Here is a 26,919-nt window from a genome sequence, read left to right as displayed (position 1 = left end):
TCATTTGTAACTTCTCTAAATTTATCCAAATTATATTGTACAATTTACGAACTTTTCATCCTTTTTCTATCAAATTACTGACTTTACGGACCGTTTTTCAAAAAAACTGATTTTTACTGACTTGAAGCAAATTTACGGACCTTTACGGGATTTACGAACCTAGCTCGAGCCCCGAGATAATGAAAATAATTTCAATATAAAGAAAATAATATCAAGATAACAAGATGAATAATATCAAGATAATAGAAACAATATCAAAATAATGAAGATATAAATGCAACATTCCGCAGATACTATCAGAAATAGAAAACACCTTATCTCTTAAAAAGTGTTTTTAAAATAAAAATCCTTCTTTTCTTTACAAACATATTCCGATATGGATAAGCAGGACCCAATGCGCAATGTAATGCCATCAGGCATTTACAATATAACTATAAAGAGATTTACGCCCAAGCCGCAACAATCTATTCGTATTGGTATGAATAACTACTTATGAGTGAAAATAAACTTACCACACGCCTGGAACGAGAAAATGTACACGCATTGCACTGATAGTAGAGTTTCTAAACCCACAGGTCATCCGCCTATAATGGCTGGTTCTAGTTCGCCTTGGGCAAGGTGTTTCCAGGATGTAATCATATCACGAAACTGGAACACATAATGATTATTTATTAGCTTCAAAAAAAAAAAAAAATTACAATAAAAAATAAGTCCATATACATTCATATTATTGACATATTATTAAATTATCGAATTATCAGATCTCTCTTTTCTCTAATAGTTGTCATTATAATAAAAATTCTCATTCTTCATCGTATTATGGTCAACATTTTATAAGACTAGACAAGAGCAAAATTTCTCAACGAGACTTTTTTTTATTACTAAGTCGTTTTTAAAAAAAACTAATTAATTCGATTTTTTTAAAATTTTTCCTACTCTTAAATTTAGAGTACAATTTTCTCTTACTCTAAGAACCTATTTTCTTGTACCAATTCATTGCATCATAAAATATAACGATCTATTATGTATGATTAACTTTAATTACATCTTGCATATCGTTATTTCGTAATTGTAAATTTAATTATTCAATTATAACTGAGAGTTAAAATAACAATTTAGAGATTTCTAAATTCGAACATTTAGATATTAATTATTAGTTTCCATTTACATTTTTAAATCCCACTGAGAAACAACTTCAGTCAGTTTCAAGTCTACGTCTGACTATAAATGCCTCTTACTACTTGCAACAAGTTTTGAAGCATTTTCATCTTCATATTACCCAATTTCGATAAATCAAAGTTGTCAAGTTATACTTATAATTTTAATACTATAAATATAATATTATATATATTTTTTATTATATTATATTATTATTTTGTAAGCACTTTAATTTCGATAAATATTCGTCTTCTTTTGGCTTAAAACAAGAAAAACAAAAAAAAATTTTTTTTTATTTCTTTGTGTCGTTTATTCATAATTAATATTTTTTTCTGTATTAAACCCAGAGAAATGGCATATTTGGCTCAGAACCAACTAGACTTTTTATTTGTTTCAAATAAATTTTATTTGATTTAAATAAAATTTTATTTGTTTTAAATAAATTTTATGTGATTTAAATAAAATTTTATTTGGCTCAAATATATGTTTTATTTATATCGAATAAAAATTTTATTCGAAACAAATAAAAAGTCTAGTTGGTTCTGAGAAAAATATACGTTTATTTAAGTCAAATAAAATATATTTGGTTTAAATAATATTTTCTCTATATAATATATAATTAATCGTTTATTTAAACCAAATAAATTTTTTGTTCCACTCTATTATGTACAGAAATATTGAAAGTGCCACAAGTGTTTTCAATTTCAAAATAATTTTTATAGAAATGTGCGGAAACACGAGATATCGTGTGATTTTCACACACATTTAATTGCAGCTTTCCAGTGTAGCGCATGTCATATCGAATTTCTGTTACATGTAAAAGCAAAACCAAGAGAAACTACTAAGAAAAATATGTAAAGATCAAAAGTCTGGAATTCAGAAAACATACATACGTACGTATATATAAATAATATGTATATATACGTATATATAAGAGGATCAGTGCTAAAATCGCCCTCACGCTCGTATCCGCAACAACTCACTTTCGCCAATAAAGCACCAACAAAGTGCCTTGAAAATTGAGTCGACTATCGCAATTCCCGCACACCTCACTCGAAAATCACTGGAGCATGTCAATAAATCATCCCGCCAGAGAGGTGTGTGTTTATACGATTATAAAGAATTTCTTAATTCTGTTTCCCTCAATGAGAAAGAGAGATGGTAAAGATCTTTCATTAACCCACTTTCATCTCTATTTCATCTACAATCTTTACAACACTCTTCAATACCTACAACGCATTCTTCGTTTCTATTAATTTTTATTCATTTATAACAACTTTACAGGTAAAGCAAAATTTGTTTTTCACGTCAAAGTTTTCCTACACTGAAAAAAAAATTTATTTGATTCAAATAACCGATTAATTAAAAGTGTTGCGAAGCAACGTTTTGATTCGTTTTTTGTCTCAATTTCATATTCTTAAGAAAACTGTAAAATGATTATTTAAATCAAATAAATCAATTCTTATTCGAAAATTCTTCGAGAATTCAATTATTTAAATACAAAAATAAATAAATAATTTATTGAATAATTGAATATTTCTTAAATTTCAACTCTTATAAAGAACTTTATCAACATTTTATAAAATAATTAAATTTTTACGAAGAATTACATTAAAATTTTTGATGATAATTAAAATCATTCAAGAAATGTAATTGAAAATGAATTGAAAATAATTATTACACTCGCACTCTAAGAAACCAATTATATCAAATTTTTTTAAATAATTGAATTTTTTCCGAAGAATTTTATTTAAATTTTTAAGAATAATTGAGTTTTCAGAGGAATTATGAAGTTATATTAAAAATAATTGAAATCCTGCGACGAGTTTTATTATTTATGAAAATAATTTAATTTTTGTCATCTTAATTTAATAAAGTTTTTAAAATAATTGCATTCTTGAGAAGAATTTTAAAACGATCTTTTTAAAGAAATGATTGTTTTCCAAAAGTTTTATGAAAATTGTGTTTTAAATAATTGAATTTCTTTGAAAATTGTATATTGTTTATAAAAATAATTGAATTCGTTTAAAAAATTTTATTAAAATTATATTGAAAACCATTCAATTATTATAAAGAATTTCATTAAAATTGTTAAGAATAGTTGCATTTTTCGCACAATTCATTTAAAATTCTATTAAAAATAATTGAATTCTTACAAAGATTAATATTAAATTTTTTTTAAATAATTGAATTCCTGCGATGAATTTTATTATTTATGAAAATAATTGAATTTTTGCAAAGAATTTTATTAAAATTTTTAAAAAATAATTGAATTTCTGCAAATAATTCTATTATCCGTGAAGATAATTGAATTTTTTCGCAGAATTTCATTAAAATATTTTAAAATAATAAAATTCTTTCCAGAAATATAACTAAAAATGAAATTGAAAATGATGATTAAATTCTAATAAACAAATTATGTATATCAAAATCATTTTAAATAATTGCATTTTTCACCGAATTCATTTAAAATTTTATTAAAAATAATTGAAATCCTGCTATGAGTTTTAATATTTATAAAAATAATTGAATGATTGCGAAGAATTTTATAAACATTTTTTTTAAATTATTCAATTCTTTTGGGAAATTTCTTTTTAAAATAATAGATATTAAAAATCATTGAATTACGAAATAATGAATTACGAATTTATGAAAATAATTAAATAGTTTTAAAGAATTTTATTAAATTTTTTTGAATTTTTTCCAATAACTTTATTAAAATTTTTTAAAATAATTTTTTTATTTCAACTGTTAATAAGTTTAAAGTAGTGTAAATTCTCAAACATGGAAAAAAGCAGCTTTTAGTGTAATAACCAAAAAAAAAAGTATCCAAATAGTAGAAAATCATAAAAAAAAGTAGTAAATAGTAGGTTTTAATAGATGAGTGCGAGGCCTGAAATATGCATTTAGATTAAACAAACTACATTTAATCTTGTACCCGGAAAGAGAGTAACACATTTTTCTCCCTGTAAATTTTTTTTTGTCTACTTCAACTATCAATATAAGAGTGCGTATAAATAGTTTTTCTTGGAAAACAATAAAATATGAAGTAATAAAATGTTATCTTTGAATTTAAATTTTAAGATTGGCTTCTGTGCTTCGAAGGTAAAGATATATTATAGATTAGCTTCGAGGCCAGAGCATCAATAAATTGAGGCTACCTACGTAAAATGCCAGTCGAGTTGGTAGTTGATGCGAGCGCAAGCCGAACCGGTTGGCACGCGCTTCAACAATCCAAAGACCAAAACGACGCATTCATCTTTCTCTCTTTCTCTCTCTTTCCCTCCACCTTTACTATGCTTTCCTGACACCTACCCTTTTCCACATGCCCTTTACATACACAAAATTCCCATCCATTAAACCCACTTCGTCTCTTTTCGCCGGTATTCAACAAGTTGCGTAGGCTTTAAGCGATAAATTGATGACTATAGAAATAGATACCAAGCAAAATGCTTTCATTTTTTTTATATAAAAAAAAACAACAAGAAACCTCTTTTTTAAATAGAAAAAAAATTATTTGATTCAAATAATCAATTAATTGTGTATTATCAATAAATAATTACTTGAATCAACTAAATTTTAATTAACATAATTAAATATTATTTAATCCAAATACTGAAATTATTGTTTCAAACACAATTTATTTGGCTTAAATAAAAATTAATTGACTCAAGTAAATATTTATTTGATAATATAGACAACTAATCTGTTATTTATATCAAAAAAATTTTTTTCAGAGCTAAAGTTGCGAATTAGTATCCAGATAATTGTAATTTTGTTACAAATAATAAAAAAAATGAAAAAAAATTATTTGACTCAAGTAAATATCCATTTGATATTTTAATTTTCGGAAACTGTAAAAAAAACTATTCGGTTCAAATAACCGTCTAGTTGTCTATTATCTAAAAAATATTCAGTTCAATCAAATAATTTTTATTTAGGTCCATTAAATTGTATTTAAACGATTTTAAACATTAATTTCAGTATTTAAAACAAATATCATTTAATTGCCTCAATTAAAAATTATTTGATGCAAATAAATATTTATTTAATAATAGACAAGTAATCGTTTATTTGAATCAAATATTTTTTTTCAATGGACGATTAAATTTGCATCACCGTTATTAAAAATATTAGAATTTAAATAATTTAAAATTTGAATGAATTAAATTTAAAGTCGATTAAAAATTATATTATTAAATTAATAAATTTTATTATGAATTAAAAATAAAATAAATATTAAAATAAATAAATTGGAGATAAAGATAAAATGTCAACAAAATAAAATGTAAAAAGTTGTTATTCGGATAGAAGAATAAATTGAAAAATAACTCTCTACAAATTTATTGGGAGTGAATTTTCATTTCATTTGGTTCAAGAACAATAAAAGAGAAACTTGGAGTTAATTTTAATAAATATTTTGCCAATCAAGTAAATAGAAAATTTTCTAAAAACAGAAAAATAATTGAAAAATTTACAGTTAATTTTCATGAACATTTTATCAATAATGTAAATAAAAAATGTAGTTCTCGAAAAAAAAAGAAAAATTTGGAGTTAATTTTCATGAATATATTATAAAAAATGTTAACAGAAAATTTATTTCAGGAAAAATAAAAGAAATTTAGACATTTTCACTAGACATTAAAAGTTAACCTCAAAGTTTAATAAAAAAGTCATTTACAAATTTAGGAAAATTATTTAAATTCTAATTATTTAATTATACATCAAAACTATTTTACAAATTGGGAAAAACTAACCTTTTTGAAAATATAACATCTTTAGATATCAAAAGTAAAAAGATTTTAATCTCCACAAATTTTCGCCATCTCAACTACAAGCAATATTTACTGTATTTATAATTGACGAAAAATAGTTTTCGCCCAGAATTTTCACATCTTTGTTAAAATTCGATTGTTATTTTTACAAATGTAAACATAGGAAAGAACAACCTGTCAACAATTGCGACCATCTTGAATAATGAAATACAAGGTTGAGTCGCAAAGGAGGCCCTGAGAACGGAAAACAGGGTTGGGGTATCACTTCACGCTGGACAATTAACGCTATATTCACATTACTAGGGAAATGCAAATGGAAATTCTTTTATTTTTACTTTTCTATAAATTTATCACTCCTGAGATATTATTTTCATAAATATTTTTTCTATTTCGAAGCAGAAAATCAATACATCAAAGTATAAAGAAAACGTTTTGTTCAATTGTCGAATATTGTCAATGGGTTTATGGCGGACAATGAGCAAAATGGTAATCATGACAATTATCAAATTCATCAAAAAAAAAGATACAATTACTAAAAATATTAGTCAATTTAGAAAAATATGTTTACCAAAACAAATAATATTCCCATTTCTCACATATTAAACAGATAATTTGACAAAATTTGAGAATATTGCTCACCTTGTCGAAAACACCTTACATTGCTCACATCAGAATAAAGATTTTAATCCTCGATAATCTTTGACATCTACATTATAATCAACACTCGTGATAGTTTTTACTCAGAATAATCACTTTTTGAATGACTTTAAATTGATATTTTAACATTTAAAACAAAGAAAAGATGGAGAGACAAGAGACAAGAATTCCAGCTTTGTCGGCCATCTTGAATGATGGAATGCAAGGTTGGGTCGCAGCGAAAATGATGCGGTGTAGACAGGGTTGGCACTTCACACTACTTAAAGGGACATTCACATTTTCTTAATTGCAATTGCTTTTTAATTGCAATTCTTTTCAGTTTTTCACAAATTTAACTGATTCTAAAATCTAAATATATATTTTATTCGAAATTTACTTTTTTAAAACGAAAAATCAATTTAAAAAATGACATTTACCGTTTAATTATCTAATAGTAAAAATGAATTTATGTCCCACATTGAACAACAACGTTAGGTTACAAGTTGATCAAAATAAACACAATAGTGATAAATATTAGAAATTCTACAAAAAAATTCTTCTCAAAATACTATAGTATAGATATTTTTTACCTTTTTTACATCCCAAGTAGAAAATACGAAAAAATTCGAGAGTGAAAAACTGTCAATATTTCTGACCATATTAAATGTTAAGTACTGATTAATAAATGTAATAATCTTATCTATTTGATGAAAACGAATCATAGTAATCAAAAAACTATTTTCTACATTTATTGAATAACAATTTTTGCTTTTTGTTAAACAAATTGCGACAAATTTAACACAGTAGAAATGAATGTGACAGCAAATTTGCAAACAATAAAAAGCAGGGTGGGGTTGTGGAAAATAACTAAACTATTCACTGTCTCCCACTCCTTTATTCCGGAAGTTGCAAACAATGAACGGACCTTTATAGTATGTAAAGTGTGCCTTCCGAACCCTGAGTTTAAATGTCCTGCTTTGTTGTTAAAGTGTCAAAAGTAGCAAATTATCAAAAAAGATAAATAATCAACAATAATTATTGATAAATAATACTCGAGCTAGTTTAAAAATGTTCTATAGTTATATAGTTATGAATTCTGCATTTTTTTATATTTAACCAGTGTATCAAATGAAAACAAGTGGCACAATTTTCACTCTTAGAAGAAAAAAAAATCACTGCAAGAAATTTAGAGAGCTGTTTATCACGCAGTTGGATAATAACTTATTTATTATTTATAATAAAAAAAATTTAATAATAAATAAAAAATAGACGTTTAAAAATCTGCAGGAAAATCAATAGACAGTCAATGGAAACATCAAACTGTGTAATTTATTTGAATGTCAAGTTTCAATTTAACTTTCTGCTATTAAACACAGTGAGAAAGGAGATCATTTATCACTTAATGGGGAAAAATACATGGTCTTATATGGGCACTAGACGTATTTCAATCTGTAACACTGTTTTATGATGTACTTGAGAAATGCAGAGAAGTAGAGAGAGAGAAAGAGAGCAATCATTACCTTCTCTCACTTGGATCGACTTTTAGATGAACATTAAAATATATATGTGTACGAGAGCGCTTTGAGCATTGAGAGCAAATCGTGTATATATATACATACAAGAGACGTGACGGATTAGCGTTGAGAAGACTGGACTTGAAATCAAAGACGAAGTGAGGAAAGAGGAAAATAAGAAGAAGAAGTGAAGAAAAGCTACAAGGCAAAGTACAATTTCACTTGATTGGTGGCTTTGTACCATATATTCACACATTTACACTAAACAATATTCTCCATGTTCACAACTATTTCCCTATCATGAAAGAAAATACCGCTCTATTTTACAACACTCTTAACCTACCTCCCTCAATTTTCCTATTTTTACACCACAAACAGAGCTCGAACGCAAACCTTTAATTATTTTCATAAAAATAATACAAATTTCACAGGAATTCAATTATTTACAAATTTTTTATAAATTTCTTCGCAATCATTCAATTATTTTCATAAATAATAAAAAATTTTACATGTATTCAATTACTTTCGTAAATAATAAAATTTTTTTCAGAAATTCAATTATTTTCATAAATAATAAAACTCATTGCAGAATTTCAATTATTTTAAAATCAATTTTATTCGAATTCCTCGAAAAATGTAATTAGTCTTATAAATTTTATTAAAATTCGTCGAAAGAATTTAATTATTTAAAAATTTGTTAATAAAATTCTTTATGGGAATTGAATTTTAAGAAACATTCAATTATTCAATAAATTATTTTTGTATTTAAATAATTGAAGTCTCGTAGAATTTTCTAATAAAAATGGATTTAAAAATGAATTTCAATCAAAATTTTAGATAATAATTGAATATTTAAAGCATTAGAACGTGAATTTTTAGAAATAATCCAATTTTTAAAAGGTTTCAAATCAAAATCTTTAAAAATCTAAATTTTTCACTAATTATTTTTTTTATATTATTTGAAGTTTTTATTTTCTTTTAATTGAAGAATTTCCGAATAATTGAAATTTCATAAAATTGAATTGCAAACAAATGAATTTGAAAATTCTCAAAGAACGTTTTCAAAAATTATTAAAAATAATGCATTTATAGAAGAAACAAACACGAAAAAAAATTTAATTTTGGAAAAATTACAAATTATTGCAGAAATTCAATTATTTTCAAGAATAATAATGTTCTTCGCAAAAATTAAATATTGTTCAAAAATAATATAATTCTTCTTACGGATTCAATTCTTTTCACAAATAATAAAACTCATCACAGAATTTCAATTATTTTTAATACAATTTTAATCAAATTTCTCGAAAAATGTAATTATTCTTAAAAATTTCATAAAAATTCGTCGAAAGAATTTAATTATTTAAAAATTTGTTAATAAAATTCTTTATGTGAATTAAATTTTAAGAAACATTCAATTATTCAATAAATTATTTTTGTATTTAAATAATTTAATTCAATTATATTTAGAAATAATAATATTCTTCGTGAAAATTCAATTATTTTCATAAATAAAAAAAAAATATTCCCATGAATTTAAATATTTTCATAAATAGTAAAATTTCTGTAAAGAATTCAATTATTTTTGAAGATTTAATAAAATTCTTCATAATTCAATTATTTTCAAAAATTTCAATAAAATTTTTCAAGAAAATTCACTTACAGTCAACTCTCGATAAGACAAAGCGCGATAACTCAAATTTTTCGGTAAGTCAAAGTAATTCTTGGGTCCCGTTTATTCCTTATAAGCATTATTAACATTTGATAACTCAAAGTTTTTCGGTCTCCCTTCGAGTTTGTCTTATCGAGAGTTGACTGTATTTTCAAAAATATTAATTTTCTTCCAAAAAAATCAAATATTCTAATACAATTTTAATAAAATTCTTGACAAAATTTCAATTATTTTCGAAAATTTTCCTCGATTCAATGATTTTTAATTTCTGCACTATTTTAATAAAATTCCCCAAAGGATTCAATTATTTATAAAATATTTTGATAAAATTGTACGCAAACATTTAATTCTTATCATAAATAAAAATAATTTCACAGAATTTCAATTACTTACAAATTTTTTATAAATTTCTTCGCAATAATTCCATTATTTTTTTAAATATTTAATAAAATTTTTTACAGGGATTCAATTATTCTCATAAATAATAAAATTCTTTTTTGGAATTCAATTATTTTCATAAATAGTAAAACTCATCGCAGAATTTCTGTTATTTTTAATACAATTTTAATCGAATTTCTCGAAAAATGTAATTATTCTTATAAATTTTATTAAAATTCGTCGAAAGAATTCAATTATTTAAAAATTTGTTAAAATCTGTTATTCAATAAATTATTTATTTTTGTATTTAAAAAATTGAATTCTCCGAGTTTTTTTTAATAAAAATGGATTTAAAAATAAATTTCAGTTAAAAGTTTAGATAATAATTGAATATTAAATGCATTATGGCCTGAATTTTTATAAATAATTGACTTTTTAAATAGTTTCAAATTAAAATCTTTGAAAATCTGAATTTTTCATATTTTTAACTAACAATTCTGTAGAAATTATTTTTTTGCAAAAGTTTAATTGAATTTTTTATAGAATTATTTGAATTTTTTATTTTTTAATATATATTTAATTGAAGAATTTCTGAATAACAAATTACTTGTCTATTATCAAATGAATATTTACTTGAATTATTGAAATTTCGTAAAATTGAATATTGTAAACAAATGGATTTGAAAATTGTCAAAGAACTTTTTCGAAAATTATTCAAAATAATCGATTTAAAGAAGAATTAGAATTTTAGTTAAAAATTCTCGAAAATAATAATTGAATCGATAATGATTTTATCACTCGGTCATCTTTAATTATTATAAAACATTAAGAAATCGATCACTCTGAGTCGAAGACTCGGAATTATCGATAGCTTCTTGTTTTATATTTATGAAAAATTTAATTTATAGTTTTAAGTAAAATGTTCTCTTATTTGACTCGGACTAGTTATATTTTTGTCCGTAAATAGTCAGTTTTTTTCATTTTTGGTCCGTAAAGTCCGCATTTTTAAATACTTTCACTGCTTCGAGCTCTGCACAGACGACAAATAATTTTTCCTTTCTAAAAAAGACCAATTTCAAAACAAAATTAATATTATTACTCCACAAAGTTTTCAACTGGAAAATATTTCCTACAATAAAATTCATCTACCATATAATTTAATTCTCGGATTTCTACAATCAAGAGCAGCGTCATTAAAAACTAATGATGAGAATAAATATATATATAAAATTCATTTGATTTTTTTTCAAACAAAAAAAAAAATGAAAAATTCCCACCCGAGTGAGATATTTTTTTCAGAAATAAAAAAGTGCGTGAAAGGGGGAAGTACAGTGCCTATACTATAACAAGGAGATTGCAATCGAGAAAACTTATAATACAGAGACTTAATGAGGCTTCTGTAGCCGTCGTCCATCAGAACCAATGACTCGGTACTCTTGGCTATAGACCCATTCAATTCAATTGCCTTTAGAGAGAAATGCAACGACAAGGACTTCCGCAAAATTTTTCTCACCTCTTCAAGATAGTAACCATGCACTGAAAAAAAATATATTTGATTCAAATACCAGTTTCTTTGATTAAAATAAAAATTATTAGATTCAAGTAAATATTTTCATAAAGAAATAATCGTTTATTTGAACCAAATAAATTATTTTTTCAGTGTATAATTTAATTTAATTTATTTAACACAATTCTAATATATTTTTCTAAAATAAAAACTACAATTTAATTTTTTCTTTCAGGATAAAATGAGAAATTCGAATAATAAACTAATGGAGAGGAAAAATATCAATTGAAATATAACGGTATGAACCGTGTCTGATTGTCAATTGATTGTTTAACGAATTACACTCATTATGACACCGATTTATCAGTCTTCTATGCACTTCAAAATTTACTGTTATACACTTAATCATCAAAGTCGAGTTTATTATAATTTACCGTAAGAAACACAATTTTCTTGACGATTTCATTATTAACTTTTATCTAGTTCATCTAATTAGAAGAGAATTTTCAAAAGTGGTGATTTCATAGTTGTTTAACTATTTCAAGTTTAAACATAAAATTACAAGAAACTTAATAACCATCAGATTTTTGATTTACTGTCAAATTATAGTTGACATTAAAAAAGTTTTATTAAAGATGATCATAGTCAAGTTTATCTTAAAGTAGATCAAACGAAACTGATCATAAAACAGAATCTGTACCAAAATTATTATTCGCTTAAGCAAATTTTGCCTATTTATTATTTTTTTTAAGCAAATAATAATTTTTTTCTACAAACAACTTTATAGATGGAAATTTTCTTTCGGGCAATTAATATAATTTTAAGTATTTATTGCAATGAAACAAATTTTGAATTTTCCTCAAGTTTTGAACGTTCAAATGATTGAAATTTTTTTCCGCTTAAGTATTTTTTTAAAATGCTATTCAAAAATAAAAAATAATTATATTTAAACATTTATATAGTTAAAAATTAATTATCTGAATATACAAAATACTTTTTTTTGTAAAAAATACAATTTCAAAAAAGAAAAAATTTGTCATCGTTTATTCGAATGTTCAAATCTTTAGGATCATAATTTTGATTTCAATCGACAACAATTTTTTACTGCGACAAATAAAATATACTAAGAAATATTTATTTGATTTAAATAAACAATTGTTTATTATCAAATAAATAATTTTACGACATAAATTTATTAATTTCATTTCATTAAATCGTATTTGCTTCAAATACTAAAATTATTGGTTAAAATGTAATTTATTTGCTTCAAATACAATTTGTTAAATTTAAACAAAAATTATTCAATTCAAAAAAAAAAAAAATTTTTTGTCTGTTTCGAATAAATTTTTCCTTTCGAAAAAATTGTACTTGTTTAAAATAAATGTTTCTCTTTGAAAAAAATTGTACTTGTTTCAAATAAATGATTTTCTTTGAAAAAAATTGTATTTGTTTCAAGCAAATTTTATTTACTTCAATAAAATTTTGTTTGTCTTCAATAAATTTTTGTTGCTTTCGAAAAAAATTGAATTTCTTTCACGGCAAAAAAATGTTTGCTTCAAATAGACTTTTCTCTTTAAAAAAAATAGTATTTATTTCAAAAAATTTTGTGTTGATTTCAAATAAATTTTTTTCTCAGAAAGAAATTTGTTTCCGATAAATTTTTGTTGATTTCGAAAATTTGCTTTTGTTTCAAATTTTAACTTTTTTTCTATGAAAATAATTGTATTTGATTCAAAAAACATTTTTTTCTTTGAAAAAAAATCATATTTTTGGCAAATAAATTTTTATTACTTAGATGAAAATTTTCGTTCGAGTAACTAATAGAATTTTAAGCATTTATTGCAATGAATCTAATTTTTATTCGAATCAGCAAAACATTTTTATTGAAACAAATAAAATACACGGACAAAAATTTATTTGGTTCAAATAAACGACTGTTTAATAAACAAAAACTATTTCATTGTAATAATTGCACCCAGAGAAAAATCTTATTTAAATCAAATATAATTTTGATTTAATTATAATTTATTCGAGTCAAATAAAAGTATATTTGTCTCAGAGACAACTAGATAATTTATTTGTTCTAAATAGAAATTTTACAATATGATTTAAATAAAATTTTTATTTGAACCAAATAAAATTCCATTTAAACCAACAAAAATTTATTTGAAACAAATAAAGAGTCTAGTTGGCTCTGAGTAAAATTGTAAAATTTCGATTAATTATTTTTTTTCCCTCTGTTTACAGGAAATTATTCATCAATTTTTCTCCTCAACTTTTCCCCTATTGCGACATTAATTTCGAACCAAAACAAAAGAAACGAAATTTAAATCCTCCGAACAAATGGCAAATTTCGGAAATGAATTGACACAAAAAAAATGAACGAAAACGAAATCTGTGAAAACTTGCTAAAATATAAATACCTATCGACAGCCGAGTGAAAGTGACTCATAAATAATAATTGAATGGAGAGTTAACTGATTCTGAATACAACATTCGACTGATTTGAATTCACATTTCAGTTATAATAAGTATAAATTATCACGTCAGACAGTAAATTTTGAAATACAAAGCATGGGATTATAATGGACAAAAAAGAATTGACGTTTCGCTAGTCTGACCTTTGGCATTTATGAATACAAATATATATGGTATTTAGCGCCTGCGTGTACATTTGAATAAACGAGTATAATACGCGAAAGAAAATGAGGCATTTTCGAATTTGCATTCGTATGCGGGAGTGGCCCGAAGGCAAAAGTGTCCTCAACAATCATATATCCCATACGTGGATCCGAGTGGAATGCGACTTGGCTGGAGTAAATATACATATATATATTCATCAATGCACATGTAAACTTATACACTCGAATATAGACTTATACTTGAGCCCATGGTGTATAAATGTATATCTACAACCATACAACTGGCCCCCGAAGCCATTGGACATGACGGGTTCATTTTGCCCTCGGGGACACAGCAGGGCCGCATCTTTACTACTCTCTTTATTTTCATCACCTACATCACATTCTATTTTCGAAATTGTTTTCTCATTTTCAAAATGGATATTTATTTTCTAATTTGAAAATATTGTCTCAATCCCTTGCTCTCTAATGCTGATGTCCCTAAACTTTCGAACGTTCAAACGATATTTTTATTTCTTCTTTCATTTCTTGAATTTTAAAACTCACTGAAAAAAATTTATTTGATTCAAATAACTCATTACTTGCTTGTTATCAAATAAATATTTCCTTGAATCAAACATTTTTTATTTAATTTAGCTTTCATTCAAGTATTTGCTTCAAATACTGAAATTATGTTAAAATACAAATTAATTGCTTTAAATAAATATTACTCGACTTAAGTAAATATCCATTTGATAATAAGACAAGTAATATTTTATTTTAAATCAAATAAAGTTTTTTTCAGTGCAAAACTTAAATATTACAAACTTTAGATAATTTAATATTCGAATAAATGATTCTTTAAATAAATAAAAATTTCCATAATTTTAAATTTTGGAAACTGAAAAAAATTATTCGGTTCCAATAACCGTCTAGTTGCCTATTATCTAATAAATATTCAATTCAACAAAATTTTTATTTATTAATTTTTATCTAAGTCAGTTAAATTGTATTTAAACGATTTAAACCATTAATTTTAGTATTTCAAGCAAATATTTAATTGCCTCAAAAAAAATTATTTGAAGCAAATATTTAATTGCCTCAAAAAAAAATTATTTGAAGCAAATATTTAATTGCCTTAAAAAAAATTATTTAAAGCAAATATTTAATTGTCTCAAATCAAAATTATTTGATGCAAATAAATGTTTATTTAATAATAGAAAAGTAATCGTTCATTTGAAACAATAATAATTTTTTGTCAATGGAGGATTAAATTTGCATCAAATAAAATTATTAAAAATATTGGAATTTAAATAATTTCAAATTGGAATTAATTAAATTTGAAATCGATTAAAAATTAAATGACTAAATTTTATTAAAACTTAAAAATAAAAAAAATATATTTAAAATTTATATATTTAATAAAGAATTAAACAGAAAAAAATATTTCGTTTGTTTGAGAATTCAAAACTTTACGGAAATTAAATCAGAATTAATTAAAAATAACTAATTGTTAGTAAAATATTGTCTGGCTCAATTTATTTGATTTATATAAAAATTATTTGATTCAAGTAAATATTTATTTGATAATAGACAAGAATTCGGTTATTTGAATGAAAATAGATACATTTTTTTCAGTTTTGAATTAATTACAAAAAATTTTAGTCATTTTCACATAAATTTAAATTAATTTATCTAATAATTGAGATTCTTTACTATTACTATTTTCAAAATTATTTTAATTGTTTATTTTTTAATTGTTAATATTTATTCACTTAAATTTGAGATTTTAATATAAAATTTATAACAGATTTTTTTAAAGAATAGAACATAATGTAGTAAAATACGAGAAATACATTCTTAAATAAGAAACAAGATGATATTTTTCAAAAAGACTAAACTTTCACTAAATTTAGAAAACCTTTTACAAGTTTCATTATCACTTGGTACGTAATAAATCACTTAAACTCTAATAAGTCAAGACTACTTTTTGATTGCGATTTTCAACTACTTTTTGCGGCATTTCTCATCTAATACGAAATAAATTAATTTTACTCTTAAAAAAACAAAAAATTAGGCTTTAAAAAAATTCTTTACACTGAAAACAAAATTCATTTGATTCAAATAACCGATTACTTGTCTATTATCAAATAAAAATTTAAATCAAACAATTTTTATTCAAATCAAATAAACTGTTTTTGAACCAATAATTTTCTATATAATATGTGAAAACAAATTTCCCTTTATATTTTGATAAATAGCAAAAATAAAAAATCGCAAATAAAAATACCCCTTGAAAGAAAATGAGAAACTGATTTAAATAGCCCGGAAGTATGGCGCGCCGTGAAACGGTCAAGAGAAGAGCAGAATATTGCCAAGGACGCTCGAAAGCGAATATATAAACATGGCCTAGTCTCGTCTGAGATGGTCTGTAATAACACTTCAGGTCAAACAGTTAACTTTCATAAGAACTTCGTTTTTTTTTTCTTTACATCATGCTAATTTACATCCGTTAAACGACACGTTAGTCAAGCTGATATGTTTAATTTAGCATAATATGGGGCCTAAACGCGGATAGACCTCTTTCATAATATAACACTTTAACATGCTTGTCAATTATTTATCTTCACCCATCCTCCTGCATCCTTTCTCCAAAAATAATACAGAAAATTAAAAGGTTCCTCGTTTGGCAAAAAGGAAAAAAAAACACCAAAACTGATTCATTGTTCCAAGAAGAATTTCTCTCTCTCTCTCTCTCTCTCTCTCTCTCTTGCTTTTTATTGAAAAATATTTCAAATATTTTGCTACTTTATCATCAAAATTCTTTTCTAAAAATTTGAATTTCACAATATTTAAATTCATAATGGATTTATCATTTAATTAATGGATTTCTAATTTATTACAATATAATGTTTCAATTTTCAATATTGTTTTAATCACAACACTGAAAACAAAATTTACTTTATTCAAATAACTAAATTCTTCTTTATTACTAAATAAATATTTACCTGCATCAATTAATTTTTATTTAAATCAATGAAATGGTATATTTTCTTCAAATACTGAAACTATTGTTTTAAATACAATTTAATTGACTTAAATAAAAATTATTTGATTGAAGTAAATATTCATTTGATAATAATCAGGGTGGCCGCTGGACCGGGAAACCGGGAAATGACAGGGAATTTTTTTGGACCGGGAAAAACCGGGAAATGACAGTGAATTTTGATCTTGACCGGGATTTTGGAAATTTTTTTTTAAAAACACACATTATTTTGTGAGAAAAAATAGAAATATTTATTTTAGGACTTATTAATTATATTTCATTAAAAAAGATTGAATAATCTTCTAAAAAATCTATTTATTTTGTCAGGGAATTTTATGAAAAGTACTATAAAAATATTCAATTTCTAGAATTTATAAGAAAATTATGAATTTTGTTGTCCAACGTAACAGACTTTAGAAAAAGAAAATATTAAATTTAATTTTAAATTCTTTCCATTTCTAACAATAATTAAACAAAATATAATTTTAATTAAATTTGTCAAAAAAATTTTAAAGAGAAAAAATTTCACATCCTATAAAATAGTGAAGAATAAATCAATTTAAAAATATTTTTGCAATAATGGGGCCGTTCAAAAAATACGTAACGCTTTAGGGGGGAGGGGAGGTCAAGCTATTTGTTACGGTCAGCAGAAAAAATGGCGCTAATGTATATAACATTGCGTTACATGGGGGGAGGGGGGGTCCAAATTTCCGAAAAATAGCGTTACATATTTTTTGAACGGCCCCAATATTATAACAAAACAAATTTGAATTATTAAAAATTTGAACTAATTAGAACAAAAGTGATACGAAATTTATAAAAATTAATTTTTAAATAATAAATAAAGTTAATAAAAATAAATAAAATTTATTTTCTTAGAAAATAAATTTTTAAAAAACCGTATTTTGCATTATTATCAATTAGTTTTTTTACAATAATTATTAATAAGCAAATTTTTCTATATTTTAGAATGTTAAATTAATATTATTATAGATTGAATTTTAAAAAGTTTCAAATTGAAGTTTTAGAAAAGTTGAATTTTAAAAGATTTTAATTAAAAATTCTGAATAAGTTAGTTTTTAAAAATATTTTTATTCACATTTTTTCAAATTAGTTATGTTTTTAAATATGTACCTAATATTTAATTGAAAAAATTTCAAATTATTCAAAATTTCATGAAATTGTCTTGTAAACAAGTGGATTTTAGAAATATTTTAGTTAAAATTTCTAGAAAATAAATAAATTGAAATTTTGAAAATAATTTTTAATAAGTTATAGTAGCAATTCTTAAAAATTATTCAAATTTAAAAGGTTTGAAATTTGAATACCTATATGGAAAAATAATGGATAATTAAATATTTGTTTAAAAAAATCTATTTAAGTTCAAAATTATTTTTAGTATTAAAGATATTTAAAAAAATGTATTATAAACATATTTTGAAGTTTCAATTATTTTTAGAGTAAACTAAAATATTTTTAGGGTTTGGGAAAAAGTCAAAGTTTTGTCTAAAAATCAGAAAATTTTTTCAATCTTTCATGGAATAATTTATTTTTAGAGTTATTTTTTATGACCGGGAAAAATAATTTATGACCGGGAATAGACCGGGAAATGACCGTGAATTTTTTTTTATGAAAAAAGTGGCCACCCTGAATTTTAATAGACAAGTAATTTGTTATTCAGAAATTCTTCAATTAAATATATATTAGAAAATAAAAAATTCAAATAATTCTCAAAAAAATTCAATTTTAACTTTTGCAAAAAAATTAATTCTACAGAATTGTTAGTTAAAAATATGAAAAAATTTAGATTCAATTATTATCCAAACTTTTAACTAAAATTCATTTTTTAAATCAATTTTTATTAGAAAAATTCTCCGAGAATTCAATTATGTAAATACAAAAATAAATAATTTACCTATTGAATAAGAAATTTTAACAAATTAAATAACTGAATTTTTTCGATGAATTTTATAAAAATTTATAAGAATTATTACATTTTTCGAGAAATTTGATTAAAATTGTATTAAAAATAATAGAAATTCTGCGATGAGTTTTATTATTTATGAAAATCATTGAATTCCTAACAGAATTTTATTATTTATGAGAATAATTGAATCCCTGTAAAAAATTTTATTATTTATGAAAATAATGGAATTATTGCGAAAAAATTTATAAAAAATTTGTAAATAATTGAATTTCTGTGAAATTAGTATCATTTATGATAAGAATTAAATGTTTGCGTAGAATTTTATCAAAATATTTTATAAATAATTGAATATAATTGAAATAATATTGAAAATAGTTGAAATTTTGACAAGAATTTTATTAAAATTGTATTAGAATATTTTAATCTTTTGAAAGAAATTTATTAATATTTTTGAAAATAATTGAATTTTCTTGAAAAATTTTCTTGAAATTTTTGAAAATAATTGAATTATGAAGAATTTTATTAAATCTTCAAAAATAATTGAGTTCTTTACAGAAATTTTACTATTTATGAAAATATTTAAATTCATGGGAATATTTTTTTTAAAATTATGAAAATAATTGAATTTTCACGAAGAATTTTATTATTTCTAAATATAATTGAATTCTTGCGAAGAATTTTATTATTTATGAAAACATTTGATTTCTTCAAAGAATTTTTTTGAAATTTCTGAATATAATTGAATTTATTATTTATTAAAATATTTGATTTTTGGCGAAGAATTTGATGGCAATTTATGAAATTAATTTTAATTTTAATGAAAAATATTACTATTTATGAAAATAATTGAATTCTTGCAAAAAATTTTATTATTTATGAAAATAATTGGATTTTAGCGAAGAAATCTGTTAAATTTTTTAACAATAATTTAATTCTTTAGAGAAATTTTTTTATTTATGAAAAAATTCGAATTTTTGGGAAAAATTCTTTGAAAATTATTAAAAATAATTAAATAAAATTGTACTAAAAATATTTGAATTTTTTTTGAAGAAATTTATGAAGATTTTCGAAAATAATTGAATTCTTTCAAAAAATTTTATTAAAATTTTTGAAAATAATTGTATTTTGAAGAAGAATTTTATTATTTCTAAAAATAATTGAAATTTTGTCGAGAATTTAGAAAAATTTTTAAACATAATTGAATTTCTGCGAAACATTTTATTACTTTTGAAATTAATTGAATTTCTACAAATATTTGTAACTTCTTAAAATTTTAATTTTATTTAATATGTTTAACTAATCTTCTTCTATCAAATAGATTTATTTTTAGGAATAATTAATTTAATATATATTAAAAAATTGAACCAGTTTCAGAAGAATTTGAATTATTAAAATTTGTCAAAAATCTAAGTTCTTTAAAATTTCTAATTAAATTCATAGAAAATTGAAATTTTATAAAATTTTAAATTGAAACCTTTTCAAGTTCATCTATTTATGAAAATTGTAAACGCAATTTAAAATTCAATTAATTTTAAAACATTCAAGTAAAATTATTTATGAAATATTTTATAATTAATAATTTGATGATAGTTCTTCAAAAATGTAGTTATTTAAAGAGACATTACTGTCAGAAATTGAAAAAATTGAAGGTTTTCTATCAGAATTCGTGGTAATTACATAGTTTTATGAGGCAAACAAAAAGACCCAAAAATTCAGACATTTCTTATGAATTCTAAAAATTAAATTTTTTCCAGTACTTTTAATAAAAATCCTTGACTTTTCCCTGATTTCCCTGACCAATATTCCACTTTCCCTGAATTCCCCTACTAGTGGCAACCCTGTTAATACTTAATAAAATCTTTCAAATAAAATAATATTTCTCTACAAAAAAAAAATCGCAGAAGATAAGAATCAATATGAAAAAATGTAGCCCTAAGGAATAAATTCATTGGAAATTTCCATCGGGTATAAATTACACGAAAAGTTGGCTTAATTTGTCGTGTTTCTTGCGCGCTTGAGGTGTATCATCGTTAAATTGTTGCAAGTATATCTCAGCGCGTTCAGATACATTTCATGTGCGTGCGTGCGACATAAAATGGGCATGAAAGAAGAAAGACAAGTATATAGTCGCAGTATGCGTGTGCACTTAATGTCTCCCGCGGCGATTCACCAACTGGTGGAATAAACCAGTCCTTCAGTACTGGAAATAATGGACCCAACCCAGATATACATACATACATATATACTATACACCCTATAACGTCTTTGGTTGCGGGACAAGAAACTTTAGGTTATAGGGTGTGCCTTTAAGCCGATATCTTTAGGTACGAAGCATATACGGTACAAATACTACTATAAACCGGTGAGATCCCCACGTGGGCGGAATAACCGACGGCTCAAAACTCAAACCACAACTTTACTGATAAGCTCGTTTCACTCGCACGTGAATACTATAATTCTGATTTACATTCCATTAAAAAAAAAAAAAAGAAAAAAAAATATTCCGCCTTCAAAATAAAGTCGCTTTCTTTTCTATATATATTTCTACGAATTTCTCCTTTGGAAAATTTCACAATTTTCTTATGCTTTAGAAATCAAAATATGACTGATAAATAAAATTTACTTACAACAAAAATTTCAATTTGCATCAAATAAAATTTAGAGCAAGAAAAAAATTTCTAGTTGCATCAATAAAAATTTACTAGCAAAAAAATTGCTATTTGGCTGTGAGAATTCAAATTATAATGACACTTACTTGAAAATTACCCACTTGGAAAATTGAATATAGACAAAACTCACTTGGAAAATGCAGCCATTAGCGAATTTAGAGAATGAGATCTCACACAGTTGGAGTAATTATATACAGTTACAAGTTGTCCAACTGTCATTAGGTGAATTGCTGTCAGTTGACCCACCGCGAAGGAAACTCGTTCAGCTCGTATAAAAACTGAGCATAAAAACCTGAAACACAAAATGAGAGTGGAACATAAGAAACTTGAAAAAGAATAAAATTTATTGCAAACAAGATCTTTGTATTTTATCTACTCTTTACAAATATAAGAACTGTTTATACCTCAAAAATGTTAAAACCATCCCAATTACATCATTTTAATTCAATTTATTGCTATACTTCTTTTTTATATATTTTTAAAATTTCTCATTATTTATCTTTTATTTTTATTCTTTTTATTACTTTACTAACAAATGTTACAAGCGGAACATGATATTCAATTTATTATTGTTATGCAACTTACAAAATTTTATGTTTTCAAATATAAATTTTTAAATACTTTCATAATAAAAATTTTAAAAATTCACTTTTTAAATACAAAATTAATTATTAATTTATTGTTTATATTTTCAAAAATTTCAATAAAATTCTTAACAAGAATTCAATTATTTTTATATAAATAATAACATTCTTCGGAAGAATTCAATTATTTTTATAAATAGAACAATTTTTTGCAAAAATTCAATTACTTTTAACAAAATTTTAATAAAATTTCACAAAAGAATTCAATTATTTTCTAAAATTTTAATAAATCCTTCTAAACAATTCAATTATTTTTTTAAATAGTCAAATCTTTGCAAAAATTCAATTATTTCCTAAAATTTTAATAAATTCTTGGAGACAGTTTTAGTATTTTTATAAATACTAAGGCAGGAATTAAATTATTTCTAATCCAATTTAAATAAAATAGCACAAAAGAATTTTTTTTCAAAAATTATGCATAAAATTCACTTTTAACAAGAATTTTAAATTCTCTAAAAATAATTCAATTATTCTCAAAATATTTTTAAAAATTCTCAATTAAAACTAAATTACTTTCAATGCAATTTTCAAATATATTCGTCAAAACAATTCAAAGAATTCAATTATTTTCAAAAAATAATAAAATTCTTCTGATGAATTCAATTATTTTGTATTTACATAATTTTAATAAAATTCTTTACAGAAATTCAATTATTTTCGAAATAACTTTAATTGAATTTCTTGAAAGAATTTAATTATTTTCAAATATTTCTATAAAATTCTTGAAAACAATTCAATTATTTCCTAAAATTTTAATAAATTTAATTATTTTCAAATATTTACACAAAATTCATTTATTTCCTAAAATTTTAATAAATCCTTCGGAACAATTCAATTATTTTTATAAATAGTAAAATTCTTCGCGAAAATTAAATTATTTTCATAAATAAAAAAAATTCTTCGAATGAATTCAATTATTCTTTTTAAATTTTTGGATAAGCTTCTTTGCAAAAATTTAACGATTTTCAATACATTAATTTTAAAATTAAAAATATTTAAAAAGAAATTTTTTTAAAAAAGTTAGGAAAATTTTTAACAAGAATTTCATTGTTCTTATAAATAATAAAATTCTTTACAGCAATTCAATTATTTTCAATATAATTTTAATAACATTTCTCGAAAGAATAAAATATTTTTATAAATAAGAAAATTCTTCAAAGAAATTCAATTATTTTCATAAATAAGAAAATTCTTCAAAGTAATTCAATTATTTTCATAAATAATAAAATGTTTCGGAGGAATTGAATTATTCTCAATACAATTTTAATAAAATTTCTCGAAAGAATACAATTATTTTTAAAAATTGTAATAAAATTTTTCTCAACAATTCAATTGTTCTCAAAAGTTTGTAATCAAAATTATTTGTAAATTTCAATAATTTTTAAAATTTTCAATTAAAATTACTTTAAAAAATTACATTATTTTTACGAAATTCAATGAAATTCTTTTAAAAAAAGTAATTATTTACAAAAACTGTAATAAAATGGTTTAAAATAATTAAATTTTATAGGTTTTAAAAGCTTAAAAGAAATTCTTCTTAAAATTCCATTATTTTCAAAATTTTCAGTAAAAATTACTAAATAACTTCAATATTTTCAAGAATATTGAAATAAATTCTTCAAAACAATTCAATTATTTTAAAGAATTTTAATAAAAATCTTTCCAAGAATTTAAATTACTTTCAATACAATTTTAATTACATTTTCTCGAAAGAATTCAATTATTGAAAAAAATGTTGATAAAATTCTTGAAATGAATTAAATTATTTTCAAATTTTTTTATAAAAATACTTTACAAGAATTCAATGATATTCAGTACATTAATTATTTTAAAATTGAGAACTTTTGAAAAGAAAAATTATTTCAAAAGTTAGGAAACAAAAAAGCAAACAGCAACTAACTTTAAACTGCGAACAGATTACCGAAATACAACGATTATTAATACAGATTTTACAAATTCAATTAATCCAAAATGTTCTTAATATTGAATATAATAATTTAATTCACCTAGCCTGGTAAAATTAACATCCAACTGAAAACAAGAACAACTCAAAATTAATTTTAACCCGTTTGTTTACTTTTGTCATAATTCCCTTCGTTTACAAAGCGGATGAATAACAAAATAATTTAACTATAAAACTGTAAGCGCATAATATTCCTCTCTAAAACCGCGCAATTCTAATTTATGCAGTACTATTAATTTATAATTTTCATATGTATTAATAAGGCAATTAGCGGTAGAATAATATTTAACAGACATGAGGTAAAGATGGATGAGGCAGAAATCCGGAAGAGCTATTAATATTGAAAAATGGTAACCGAGAAAGAGAAGACGAGAGCGAGAAGAACTTATTTTCCATCTTTACATACACCCCAAAGTTTCATTTTAACTTCAATCTCTCATCATCCTACCATTTTACTACTTCATTTCAAACTGAAATCATATTTCTTCGACTCATCTAACTATACTGTATTAAAGATTTCTATATCAAACAGTGGATTTTATTAAAATAATTTATCGAAACAGTAAAATTTGAAAATTTGTAAAATTTTCAGCAACAAAATGCTACAAAGAATTTTTTGCTTTTGCTTTCGATAAATCTTAAGATTTAACACAGAAAATCTTTGGATTTTATCGAAAAATGTAGATAAGTTTAGAGAAAATAGAAATTGTAATAGAAATAATTAAATATAAGGAAGATATGATAATGTCGAGAGTAACAGAGAGAATTCTCTGTTTACAGGCGGAAATGTGAGGTTGACGGGAAGGAGGTGAAAACAGAGCTAACGGCGCAACGCAATATGTTCCCTAGCGCTCAAATTAAAATGAGGTATGTACTCTTCCTTATTAACTAATATTTACGCCTGTCAACATACTTGCTCATTTCAATCACGTAATATACATTTCCAAATTCACAAATCAGATTCGAAACCTCAATATAATTCATTTTAACTTCAATCTCCCTCTAAACTTCAATCAGAATTTTCAAATCAGAACTTTGGAACAAAACTTTAATAATTACTACCTAGAAATAATTTAATAAGAGAGAAAAATTTGATTTAAATAACCGATTACCTGTCTATTATCAAATAAATATTTACTTGAATCGAATAATTTTTATTTAAATTAACGAAAATAATTTAATTATATTTAATTATTTTTTAACGAATAATTTTTTATTTAAATCAAATAAAATGTATTTGAACCAATAATTTTAGTATTTGAAGCAAAAAATTTGCCAAATAAATTCAATTTACTTCATTATAAATGATTCGATAAAAATAAATATTTATTTGACAATAGACAATCGTTTACTGAAACTAAATTTTTTTTCAGTGTTTTTCTTTAATTGTTTCAAATATTAATTCAGGGTTGCCACGCTTTTGCTCATTTCAAATTCCCTGACTTTTCCAGGTTTTCCAGGTTAAAAAACGTATCTTTTCCAGATTTTTAAAACTACATTTGTTGACAACAAAAATTTAATTTTGTTTTTCCCTGACTTTCCCTTGAATTCCAGACAAAATTCTTACTTTTCCTTCACTCTAAAGAATATTTTGATTCAGTTTAAAAATTATTACTCAAAAAAATATTCTATTACTTCTTTTTAAATAAATATTTCATGATTATTATTACCTATTTGAAATTAAACAATTTAAAAAAAATTGTTATAAAACATGAGGAAATCGATCACTCCGAGTCTTCGACTCGGAGCAATCGATATCTTCATGTTTTATAATAATTAATTAATTATCAAAGATGACCGACTGATAAAATAATTATTTTATATTATAAGCGTATTGTTACTGTAACTTCATAAAATTTTTTTTTTCATTTTAATTCAATTATTTTTAACTAAAACTCTTCTTTAAATTAATTATTTTTATTAATTTTTAAAAAATTTATTTGAAAACTTTCAAATTCTTTTGTTTAGAATTCAATTTTACGAAATTTCATAGATTATTCGGAAATTTTTCAATCAAATATATATTAGAAAATAAAAACTTCAAATAATTTCAAAAGTTCCATTGAACTTTTTAAAAAAAATTAAATCTACACAATTTTCAGTTAAAAGTATGAAAAATTCAAACTTTCAAAGATTAAAATTTTGAAAGGAATCAAAATTCCCTGACTTATCCAAGTTTTTTCAAGATTTATAAAATTCCCTGACATTTCCAGGTTTTCCAGGTTTCCAGGTTGCGTGGCAACCCTGATTATATAAAAAATACTCAAAATACTTTAAATAGTGATTGCATTGGTTAAATTAATTGAATTGACTGAATTAATTGAATTAATTGAATTGACTGAATTAATTAAATTAATTCAATTGTTAAATCAATGCGTTGAATTATAAATAAATAATAAAAAATATATTCGG

The 26,919-nt window shown here is 23.0% G+C and overlaps 1 protein-coding gene and 1 long non-coding RNA gene across 3 annotated transcripts in view; one reads left to right on the top strand and one right to left on the bottom strand.

Moving 5' to 3' along the window:
- The window catches only part of LOC122506416 (BTB/POZ domain-containing protein kctd15), a 67,946-nt gene that overhangs the window by 24,386 nt on the left and 16,641 nt on the right, over nucleotides 1–26,919 (top strand). For both annotated transcript variants that reach the window (XM_043618566.1, XM_043618576.1), the window contains exon 2: nucleotides 25,288–25,374. In XM_043618566.1, coding sequence (XP_043474501.1) covers nucleotides 25,288–25,374 — 87 coding nt within the window. The remainder of the gene's footprint in view (nucleotides 1–25,287; nucleotides 25,375–26,919) is intronic.
- LOC122506436 overlaps nucleotides 1–26,919 on the bottom strand; it is a 68,330-nt gene that overhangs the window by 28,479 nt on the left and 12,932 nt on the right. Inside the window, exons 4-5 of the long non-coding RNA XR_006302005.1 lie at nucleotides 22,031–22,192; nucleotides 513–648 (exon numbers count right to left, since the gene is read on the bottom strand). This is a non-coding gene — a long non-coding RNA (uncharacterized LOC122506436). The remainder of the gene's footprint in view (nucleotides 1–512; nucleotides 649–22,030; nucleotides 22,193–26,919) is intronic.

The sequence above is a fragment of the Leptopilina heterotoma genome, unplaced genomic scaffold (assembly GCF_015476425.1).
Source record: "Leptopilina heterotoma isolate Lh14 unplaced genomic scaffold, ASM1547642v1 Lhet_114, whole genome shotgun sequence".
Taxonomy (NCBI): Eukaryota; Metazoa; Arthropoda; class Insecta; order Hymenoptera; family Figitidae; genus Leptopilina; species Leptopilina heterotoma.
This window is presented reverse-complemented; position numbering and strand designations above follow the sequence as displayed.